General features: G+C 47.4%; 1 protein-coding gene across 1 annotated transcript in view; it reads right to left on the bottom strand.

The window, feature by feature from the left end:
• Nucleotides 1-1,155: 1,155 nt before the first annotated feature.
• LOC307211946 (solute carrier family 22 member 7-like) overlaps nt 1,156-11,551 on the bottom strand; it is a gene marked incomplete at its 5' end in the record, with an annotated part of 18,391 nt that continues 7,995 nt past the window's right edge. The window contains 6 exons of the mRNA XM_079969114.1: nt 1,156-1,345; nt 2,389-2,595; nt 3,722-3,830; nt 4,577-4,791; nt 4,901-5,016; nt 6,529-6,652. Coding sequence (XP_079825240.1) covers nt 1,276-1,345; nt 2,389-2,595; nt 3,722-3,830; nt 4,577-4,791; nt 4,901-5,016; nt 6,529-6,652 — 841 coding nt within the window. The 3' untranslated portion in view covers nt 1,156-1,275. The remainder of the gene's footprint in view (nt 1,346-2,388; nt 2,596-3,721; nt 3,831-4,576; nt 4,792-4,900; nt 5,017-6,528; nt 6,653-11,551) is intronic.

The raw sequence follows: 11,551 nt of genomic DNA, 5'->3' as shown, positions 1-11,551 counted from the left end.
CTATGGGGTTGTGGAGCTCATTTCGCTTTCAGGCCAAGGGAGCCGACATTTGTCCACAGCTTTCCAGGTCAGGTGGCCAGCATGCCTAAACCACTTCTGGCACAATGGGACACTGTTTCGAAGCCAGAGCACAAAGAAACGCCGTTTACCTTCCCGCCTCAGTGGTACCTATTTATCTACTTGCACTGGTATGCTTTCTAACTGCTAGGTTGGCAGGAGCTGGGACCGAGCAATGGGAGCTCACCCTGTTGTGGGGATTTGAACCGCCAACCTTCTGATCAGTAAGCCCAAGAGGCTCAGACAGCTGGCTGGATCTAGAGTATATCCTGGCATATGGCTAAATCCTATAGATTGTGGTGTTTTGGAGTTTTTTTGGGGGGTTGGGGGGATGGCATGAACCACCCTGAGATCTATGGATGAAGGGTGGTATACATATTTAATAAATAATAGTCTGGTGAGATCCAAGCTATACTGAAGCCCACATCTTTGCAACAACTTACCCCCTTCTTTCAGGCCAAAGCCACAGCAGATGCTGACCTCTCATTCTTGGCAGGGTGGTTAGGAAGGGAAGGATTACTTGCAAAATATGTGCATTTGAGCCACATTTCTATACAGTGGTACCGCAGGTTACAGACGCTTCGGGTTACAGACTCCGCTAACCCAGAAACAGTACCTCAGGTTAAGAACTTTACCTCAGGATGAGAACAGAAATCGCACAGCGGCAGGGGGAGGCCCCATTAGCTAAAGTGGTACCTCAGGTTAAGAACAGTTTCAGGTTAAGAATGGACCTCCAGAACGAATTAAGTTCTTAACCCGAGGTACCACTGTACTGTACAGGTAAGGCTTCTGTTGTGTTTCCAGTCATGATGTTTGATGTGTGTGGCAATTAAGAAAGAAGAGAACTGACCTGGGAGGGGGTGGTTGCTTCCTGCCTTTGGTGCCCTTTGCTGTTCTAGAAAATTCTGTGCTATGCCCTTTTTGTTGTGCAAATGGCAAAACCAGCAATTGTCTGTTAGGGAATGTCCTCCTGAGCCCTCCTTGTAACTGCCAGCACTCCAGTCGAACCACAAATGAATTAAACAGCCGAGAGCAAGACCTGGAAATCAGCGATCTCACCAACCACTCACCTCCATGCTGAGGAATGACACCAAAGCGGATTGCGCCCTTCACTTTATTGCATTAGAAACTCTAAGCCTGCGCACCCATGTTGCCCTTGATCATCTTTTCTGCAATCCCCAAGTCCCCCATTGCTAGCTGCAGCAACCCCTCAGCAGGTCACTTCTGTAACGACTGCAGAGGCACGACTTCAGACACCTTCCCACGCAGGTGTTTCTCACTTTCTGAGCTACAGGGAAACAACAAAGAAAAAGATCAGTGCTGTTTGCTGAGAAGTGGAGGCTGGCACATTAGCACAAATAGAGCAGGGTCTCCCACCAGTTAGTTTTCACAAACCCTCCAAATGTCCCTATTTTCCAGGGAGGGACAGTCCTGGATTTACAGAAGCCGTCCTGGTTTCTGATGCAATCTCAGAATGTCTTGCTTTTCTTTAGGATGCCTCTATTTTCATCAGGGAAATATTGGAGGGTATAGAGTTATGTGATCCCCGGTCCAAGAAGATAAGTAACTATACAACAGTTAGAAGACATCAGAAGAAGAGAAGAAGAGTTTGGATTTGATATCCCGCCTTTCACTCCCTTTAAGGAGTCTCAAAGCGGCTAACATTCTCCTTTCCCTTCCTCCCCCACAACAAACACTCTGTGAGGTGAGTGGGGCTGAGAGACTTCAGAGAAGTGTGACTAGCCCAAGGTCACCCAGCAGCTGCATGTGGAGGAGCAGAGATGCGAACCCGGTTCCCCAGGTTACAAGTCTACTGCTCTTAACCACTACACCACCACTGGCTCTCAGAAGGCATAGAATTTTTTTTTAATGGGTAATGTTTTATTATGTTTTTATATATGTTGGAAGTCACTCAGAGTGGCTGGGGGAACCCGGTCAGATGGGAGGGGTATAAATAATAAAATTATTATTATTACAGTGGTGCCTCGGTTTTCAAACGCCTCCATAGTCAAACGTTTTGGAACTCCAATGCCGAAAACCCGGAAGTAAATGCCTCAGTTTTCGAACGTGCCTCAGAAGACGAACAGGAAACGCGGCTTCTGTTTTGAGTTTTCCATATTGAGGCTCCTGTTTTGAGGCTTCTGCTTTCAGTTTTCAAACGTTTCGGAACACAAACGGACTTCCGGAATGAATTACGTTTGAAAACCGAGGTACCACTGTATCATTATTGAATAGGGTGTCCCTATTTTCATCAGAGAAATGCTGGAGAGTGTATTTTCAGCCAGTCCCTCACCACCACTTCCTGCCTCTCTGCCTCTCCCCAGCTCTCACCTTCGCTTTTCAACATCCTCTACAGTCTCTGGCAGCTCCGTGTTTAACGTCTCAGGGAGGAAGAAGGCTGCTGAGCCGCAGAGCACGGCCATGATGCAGTAGATCACTTGGGGCAGAAGCTTCCATAGGCTGTCCAGCATGAAGACGAGAGGAGCCACCGAGCCACCCAGGCGTGCCATGAAGGCGCAGTACCCTTGCCCATTCTGCCTGGAAGCAAAGCAGAGAGGCATTTAATAAGGCTTGAGTCCTGCAAAGATAGGCTGGGCATGGGATGTCTTGGGTGGACGATTCCATTCTCAGCTTATTGGTCGGGAGAGTGGTAGCTGAGATGTCTAAGGACAACTGGAGGAGACCTTTGGCAAAATGGCACCCAGGGCTCCTTGGGAGGCTGCTGGCTCTTTTTGGAGCTGGAGCCCAGAATGGGAATCCAGGTGAGTCGGAAAGGGGAATGCATGTTATGGTGGATCTCTCCCCCGCCCCCGGAACCCACCCCGCATCTGCCATGCATTCGTTTGTTTGGTTGTAAGTCTCTTTGGGTTGCCCTGGGCAAGAGAAAGCAACTGACAAATTCAGTTACGAATAATAATAATAATATTAATAAGGGCTGAGGTGACTTGTAAGTGTCTAAGCCTTGCTAGCTTAGTGCCCTATTGAAAACAGAACTGCTGATATCATAATGGCATAATACTGTGCTGGCCCGAATATAAGCTGCACCTGCAAATAAGCCGCACCTTTAAATTCAGTGGCTTGGGGGAGGCTTGGGAGCCCCGGGCTCCCAAGCGGCTTCCTGGGAGCCGCACCACTTTGCCAGCAGCGTAAGGTCGCAAATATAACTTTAACTTTTCACAATTGGAATTTTGGGGGAAAGTGTGGCTTATATTCAGGCCAATATGGTACCTATTTAATTTTAATTTTTTATTTTCTTAGTTTTCCAAATTTTAACAAATCAAACCAAATTATTTAAGTGTGTGTGTGTGTGTGTGTGTGTGTGTGTGTGTGGTTTCCCGCTCCTGTTGCAAAAATATGTTCAATTCTTCCTGATGTGGCTGCTTCATAATAGCATAATACAAATCTATGGTCGGACTACACTTGGAATATTGTGTGACACTCTGGTCCCCTCAACTCACTCACCGCATTGGCTATCCCTGAATAAGTCAATTGATCATCGCAGCTGTAATTTTTGGTAAATCATTTGAGAAAAGCCAATGATTGGACTGTATTTATTTGGTGTTTGCACAGCCTGAAGGATGGAGGAGCATGCATAAGAAGGTCCCGGCCACACACAGGCTTCCAGCAGTGTTATTTGTGAGCTCAGACAGGAGCTCCTCCTTACCTGAGGACAGTGGGGTAGAGTTCTGAGGAATACAAAAAGACGGTGGTGAAAGCAGCTTCAGAGAATCCTTTGCCTATGATGGCAACCACAGAACGCAAAATCCCCAGTGCTGGGAGGAGAAGCAGTTGGAAAAGGTGAAAGGAGCTACTACAAGGAAAACGTTTGCATGTGCAACAGGAAAAATCAGTGCTAACAATCCTGAGCATGTTGCCATGCTGTCGCAAGCACCTCCTGCAACGTTGTAATGGATCCTGAAAAGCCACTGCTTTGTTGATGTCCCTGACGGCACAGCTGCACTAGCAACTCTGACCTGGCCTCGATACCCATCATCTGGTCAGGAGGATGCAGGGGCTGAATCCAGTACTCCTAACCCTCAAGAAAGATGCCAAAGTTGGCTGTGCCATCCATGAGCAAATGAAAGCGAATCCAGTACAGATTGTCCCATGGACAGCTTGGAGGGGTGAGGATTGGAGCTTCATCCCGTAACGCACCCTTTTTGCATGCTCAGAATCTGATTTAGTGAAGCGATTTGGTTGCAACGTAGAGACTTCATTTGCTAGGCCAGGCAGCAGGGCTGTCCTCCTGCTCCCCCATGTAACCACAAACACAACTTGGCCGCCTGGCAATGGCAGGATAGCAACTCAGGCCCGGCCCTATCGGTAGGCAGAGTGAGGCAGCTGCCTAGGGGTCCTGAGAAGCAAGGGGGGCAACTTCCCAGCCATTCTTTCTGAGCCCCCTCAGAAGGACAGGGAAGCTGCGGCATGATCATTTGCATCCATTTTCTTGGCTTGAACAACGTTTTAAAAGGAAAACAACAACAACAAGAGGCAATAAGAATAAAGCCAAGCTACTTACACCTTGGGACAGCAATGTTGACTCCTATGCATAACCCGGCTAGGATGAGGGACCAGGCCTGGCTCTGCTTCCGTCCAAATCGATTCACCACGAGGTACACGATGAGTTTGGCAGGGATCTCAATGACCCCAAAGACAAACTGCGTCATGTACATGCTCAGGCCGAAGCCACTGATGTTCAAGCTCATGCCGTAGTAGGAAAAGGCCACCCCAAACCTGAAGGGGAGGCAGATAAAGAGATGGGCAGAGGAACCCCAGACTCAGGCCCAGAGAGGACGTTATCCCATGGGTGAGGTGAGGAGGAAGCGAGAAAGAGTTATCTCACCACACGGCCCCCATGCTAAAGGAGATTTTCCTCAGCATCGGTGTTCGGAAGATGCTCACGTAAGAATAATTCCCATCTAGCTTCTGCTCTACCGCGGCTGCTGTCTTGCTCAGCATCTGAAGAAGGGAAGCTGAGGTCAGTTCAGGAGTGGAGGACTTCCTCATGGTAGACCATCTGGTCTGCTGTCTCCCATCCTGGCTCCACCAGGCTATTAGGCATGGAAGAAAGCTTTCCATTGTCACCAATGGGGTTACCCCGCCCTAAGAAGTGGGGGTTTTCTGGGGCTGTTGTAGCACATGGGGTGCCCCATGACACCCTCAGAAAAACCACCCCCTGTGGCAATTAGGCATGAAGAAATCTTCCACTGACACGATTTTTAAAAAAATCAGAATTCACTATTGGCTTGCATGAGCAACAGCAGGCAACTCAGTGGGGAATTGTCTCTCACTCTTCCTCCACTAGTAAACCCTGTTGCAACAGGGGAAAGTAAAAACAGAAACAAAACTGGATCAGAAAGCCCCCCCCCCATATATATATATATATATATATATATATATATATATATGAGAGAGAGCATGCAAATGTCAGATATTATTCATATTCTTCAGGTCTTTGGCTCAAACCGTTTCTGTAGCAGGATTTTCAATTTTTAAACAGGTTGTAATTGCTGGGTGTTTGTTTTATTTATAATGGTTTACCCCCATCTTTCTATCCACGAAGGCGCCCTCCCCAAAGGCAGTTCGTAATATGTACATCCTTAAAAACCAATGGAGTCTGTATTGATAATACAAGGTACGAATGTAAGAAAACGCCATTCATTCTTGTAGGATAAAAATTTGCAAATGGATCCTAATGCATCGAAAAAGGGAGGGAGGAGGCACCCTGAGAATGAGGGTGAAAATTGTGGGTGCAAAGCAAGGCTGAACAACTTTGTAGCAACCCTACCATATCTGGTTTTCAACATCGCGATAAATCACTAGCTAAACATTATGATATACTGATATTATCACGATGGCTGAAATAATAATGGTGCCATGCAGAGGCCCGGGCTGGCTTCACAGTTTTTCCTGCATCGTGATTTTCGCATAGTGCACTCACGCACATACATCATGATTTGCAATATCCGAAAAGCAGACACTGGGCAGGCAGCCCTCACCGCTGTTCTATGTTGCAGTCTGTGGCATTTTCCATGGCAGTAGCACTTGGTGGTACAGTGGTACCTCGGGTTACAGACGCTTCAGGTTACTGACTCCGCTAACTCAGAAATACTGTAATACCTCAGGTTAAGAACTTTGCTTCAGGATGAGAACAGAAATTGAGCAGCGGGAGGTCCCATTAGCTAAAGTGGTACCTCAGGTTAAGAACAGTTTCAGGTTAAGAACGGACCTCCAGAACAAATTAAGGTCTTAACCCAAGGTACCACTGTATAGGGGTGTGTGTTTTCTTCATTATTAGTTCCTAATGCCCCTACTCAGTGCTATTTTTCTAGAAAAGGGGGTTCTGAAACTCTTCATAAACACCTCCCTTGTTCTCTTAGAATGGCAATGGCGCCCGCCTGAGAGCAGCCAGAACTGAGTTCCGGTGAGTTCTGGATGAAAAAAATAAATAAAAGCCCTGCCCCATTTCACCTCAAGGTTTATTTTGGCAGCAAACTCCTTTCGTCCATTCATTTTGGCACAAGCTTGCAAATGCCTGCGAGCTTCCTTCAGCTTCCCTTTGGCCAGCAACCACCTGGCAGATTCTGGGAGCCACCTGTTAAAAGAGAAAATAATCAGGTTGTCTGATACATTGCTCACATCCTCCAGCTGATTTTGAAAACCCCTAAGGCAATACGTTGAAAGCAGTATAATTCCACTTTAAATGGTCGTGGCTTCCCCCAAAGAATCCTGGGAACGGTAGATTGTTAAGTGTGTTGAGAGTTGTTAGGAGACCAATATTTCCCTTCACAAAATGCTACAGTTCCCAGAGTTCCTTGGGAAAGGGGGCCAGTTGTTAAACCACTCTGGGAATTGTAGCTCTGTGAAGGGAGTAAGGGTCTGCTTAGGGTTAGCCGATTCATTAGTCTTATTATTATTACCATTGATTTATTATAATCCTAGAATCCTAGAATGGTAGAGTTGGGACCCCAAGCCATCTAGCCCAACGGCTTGCAGTGCAGAAATCTCAGCTAAAGCATCCATGACAGGCGGCCACCTCACCTCTGCTTAAAAACCTCCAAGGAAGGAAGCTCAGAGGGAGCTGTTCCATTAACCGTCTTCTAAACTGCCATCTCAAGGTAATTTACACATAATTAAAAACGCTTAACAACGCAAAAAATATCAAATACATTTAAAAACAAGTCTGAAACCTTAACAAGTGGGCTCATGTGGCAAAGACCCGTTTATTCCAGCTGGGGAAGCCTGTCAGAACAAAAAAAATATCTTCAATTGCTTCTGGAAGGTGCAGGTAATGGGCACCTGTGGTATCTCGACAGGAATGCTATTCCACAGTGATCTGCTGGGTTAATCAGGCATAAGGTGGTTTCTCAAGTAACATTTTCCTCAGCGGCATAGGGCTTTATAGCGCCTAGGACTTGCCGATCGAAAGGTCGGCGGTTCGAATCCCTGCGGCGGGGTGCGCTCCCGCTGCTCGGTCCCAGCGCCTGCCAACCTAGCAGTTCGAAAGCACCTCCGGGTGCAAGTAGATAAATAGGGACCGCTTACCAGCGGGAAGGTAAATGGCGTTTCCATGTGCGGCTCTGGCTCGCCAGAGCAGTGATGTCACGCTGGCCACGTGACCCGGAAGTGTCTCCGGACAGCGCTGGCCCCTGGCCTCTTAAGTGAGATGGGCGCACAACCCCAGAGTCTGTCAAGACTGGCCCGTACGGGCAGGGGTACCTTTACCTTTACCTTTACCAACACCTTGAGTGTGGGGCCTAGGGCACCTCCATTAGTCAAAGGTTATAGCTTCCTAAGGGCCTGTAAGACAGAGTTGTTCCGCCTGGCCTTTGGCTTGGATTCAGCTTGATCCTCTTTCCTTTTTCCTTTCTCCTTCTGTGATGGAACTCCTATTTGGGGACTTCCTTGGCTTTTTTCTGGCCCACGTAGGACCAGCCTGGATAGTTGGCCTTGGTGAAGATTTGACGTTTTCATCCCTAAAAAGTTTTTTATTTGAGTTTCTACTGAGGCTGCATTTTAATGTTGTATTTTAATCTTGTTTTTAAATTGTATTTTAATAAATTGTTTTATACCTGATGTAAGCCGCCCTGAGCCTGGTCTTGGCTGGGGTATAAATAAAATAATTTATTATTATTATTATTATTATTATTATTATTATTATTATTATTACTTCTACTATTATTATTATTATTATTATTACTAAGGATGCTTTTCACTAAAAAAAGAGGGGGTGAGTTAGCCACACACCTTGGCATATAATGTGTGGTTTGCGCTTGAAAGCTCCCAGAATCTTGTGCGTCCAAAACATGTAAACAGCATGAGGAGGTATGACAATTGTTAGTTTCTCAGTTCTAGGAGTGGGAAGGTGGGGTTCTGAAACAGACCGTCTCTCTGCCTCTGTCACCCAGGTTCTAGTTCAGCCTGAACATTCAGCTCTTGGCGAAGGAACAACTTGGTGAACTATTACTTATACAAGATGCCAATGCGTGTGGATTTAGCATTTGGCTCCAGGTGTCTGATGGCTCATTTCATTTATATCAAACGTGCTGGACACAGATTAACATAGATTGACACCCTTCTATTAATGTGTACTGGTGTCTCTGTTGGATGCAAAGTGCACGAGTCAAAGAGGCGAGACCCCTTGATGTCGTTTTCACAGGCACTGGCTGCATGAATACCAAACATTTAAAACACATTACTGCCCCAAAGTATCCTGGGGACTGTAGTTTACCCTTAACAGAGCTGCAATCCCAAACACCTTAGCAAACTACAGTCCCCAGAATCCTTTGCAGGGGCGCTATAAAATGTATGTTGTGCATGCATCCACTGTTACCTAATGTAATTCTGGTGGGAAAGTTAATTAAAAATCATGAGCATTAACACGCTATCCATTTCTTCACAAATGAGAAGGTTAAACTTGTCCCTTCTGCTTTCTGCTTTTGCCAATCCCAAGTTCAGTTCACGTCATTTCTGTATAAAATCCACACACTGTACACAAAAATCACATATTTCCTTAGGCATGTCTTCTAATATTCACATTTTCTACCCAGTTTTGCATAACACACATTTTGACAGGCGATTTCCCCCAAAGATAATTATGCTTTTGTGTATACACACTTCCCCCTAGTATAAATATATGTATACTTTTGGGGTGCGTGTGAAGAATTGGATGTCGCCTTGTACGCCTCCTTCCGGCAACTCCTGCAGCCAAGCTGGCGCCAAACATATTGCTCTGCTTTCCTTTGGACCACACCAGCAAGGCCAAGAGGGGGTCTTGTCATCCGGACAGCCCAGGACCTCTATACACACTGCCCAGGCTTGCGCCCCAAAGAGGTCACTTCAGTGCTGCTAACGCAGCAGTTTGACTTCACCCCTTGAGGCACACTCCATTTTCTCTCAAGGAAGACAGATGCCAACAACAACAGGTTGAGTTGTTAATAGGAAACCAGGGTTTCCTGGTTTGCTGAAGCTACTTAAGCCAAAGGAGGAACAAAGTGGGAGTAGCCAGGCAGCATACACCAGCAAATGCCTCATTCCTGATAAACCATGAATGATGTTCGGTTAGATGACCCCTTGGGGCTCTCCCAATTCCACAATCCCATGATCCTATTGCTATCCTGATGGCTTATGCAAACTGACTCTTTCCAGGCATGCAGCGATGGAGGAAGCCACTTGGGCGCCAGGGGCGGCGTGCCCAGTGGTGGGGCAAGCTGCCCATAGGGGCGGGGCACACCGTGGGGGCCCCGGAGTCTGCCTGCCTCCTCCCACTCAGCCACCCTACAGCTGGGGGGGAGGCAGTGGGCGGACCGTTTGGGCAGCGCAGAGCCTGCATGCACCCAAGCCACTGTGTCTTTCCCAGGAGAGACGTGCGACTTGGACGCGCTGCAGGCCTCGTGGTGAGTGCCGCCCGGCATTTTGTCACCCTCCTCAGTGGTGACACCCGGGGCGAACCACACCCACCGCACCCCCTTTCTCCGCCCCTGCAGGCATGGTCCACAATACAGTGGACGCTCGGGTTGCGAACGTGATCCGTGCGGGATGCACATTCGCAACCCGCAGCGTTCGCAACCCACAGCTGCGCGTCTGCGCACGCACAGGTTGCAATTCAGCGCTTCTGCGCATGCGCAAAGCGTGATTTAGTGCTTCTCTGCATGCACAGCTGCCAAAACCTGGAAGTAACCCATTCCATTACTTCTGGGTTTCGGCAGTCCGTAACCTGAAAAAATGTAACCTGAAGCGTCTGTAACCCGAGGTATGACTGTATAAATCTCCGTGTCTGAGCTCCTTTGTTTTTGCTTTCCTCTGGAGCTTTCTCCACTAAAGCCCTCTCTTTAAAGCTCAGTCAGGGGGAAAACGTCAGAAAAGCCAAATTGGTGTTTGCTCTGTTTCAGCTTTAAAAAGTGGGTTTTCGTGGGGAATGCTTGGGGCACAAAAAAAATGGGGAGGGGGACCTGTTTGGACAAGGAACATTTAAGCACAGATCTCTGCCTGGAAAGAGAGGAGTGAAAGGCAAGTTTGGATAAGGCCAGACTGTAGAGCAGCAAGAGTTCAGCAGGAAGCTATGGGACAGGCTTCCTCAACCTTGGCCCTCCAGATGTTTTGAGACTACAGTTCCTATCATCCCTGACCACTGGTCCTGCTAGCTAGGGATAATGGGAGTTGCAGGCCAAAAACATCTGGAGGGCCGAGGTTGAGGAAGCCTGCTATGGGATACGCACTGAGTGGCATGGATGCCGTAGGACTGCCCCAAGACTTTTGCAGGCTCAAATAGTATTGGCACAAATAATGAATGCACAATAAAAAATGATGTCTGGAGGGGCCCACAACAGAGCAGGTTGCAAATTAAAACACAAAGTGTGACGCGGCAGCTAAAAAAGTCAATGCAATTCTGGGCTGCATCAATAGGAGTATAGCATCTAGATCAAGGGAAGTAATAGTGCCACTGTATTCTGCTCTGGTCAGACCTCACCTGGAGTACTGTGTCCAGTTCTGGGCACCACAGTTCAAGAAGGACACTGACAAACTGGAACGTGTCCAGAGGAGGGCAACCAAAATGGTCAAAGGCTTGGAAACGATGCCTTATGAGGAACGGCTAAGGGAGCTGGGATTGTTTAGCCTGGAGAAGAGGAGGTTAAGGGGTGATATGATAGCCATGTTCAAATATATAAAAGGATGTCACATAGAGGAGGGAGAAAGGTTGTTTTCTGCTGCTCCAGAGAAGCGGACACGGAGCAATGGTTCCAAACTACAAGAAAGAAGATTCCAGCTAAACATTAGGAAGAACTTCCTGACAGTAAGAGCTGTTCGACAGTGGAATTTGCTGCCAAGGAGTGTGGTGGAGTCTCCTTCTTTGGAGGTCTTTAAGCTGAGGCTTGACAACCATATGTCAGGAGTGCTCTGATGGTGTTTCCTGCTTGGCAGGGGGTTGGACTCGATGGCCCTTGTGGTCTCTTCCAACTCTATGATTCTATAATGCTATGAAAACAAACTCATA

The sequence above is a fragment of the Podarcis cretensis genome (genome assembly GCF_951804945.1).
Source record: "Podarcis cretensis genome assembly, chromosome: 3".
Lineage (NCBI taxonomy): Eukaryota > Metazoa > Chordata > Lepidosauria > Squamata > Lacertidae > Podarcis > Podarcis cretensis.
The sequence above is the reverse complement of the archived record's forward strand: the minus strand, read 5'-3'. Positions and strand labels throughout refer to the sequence as shown.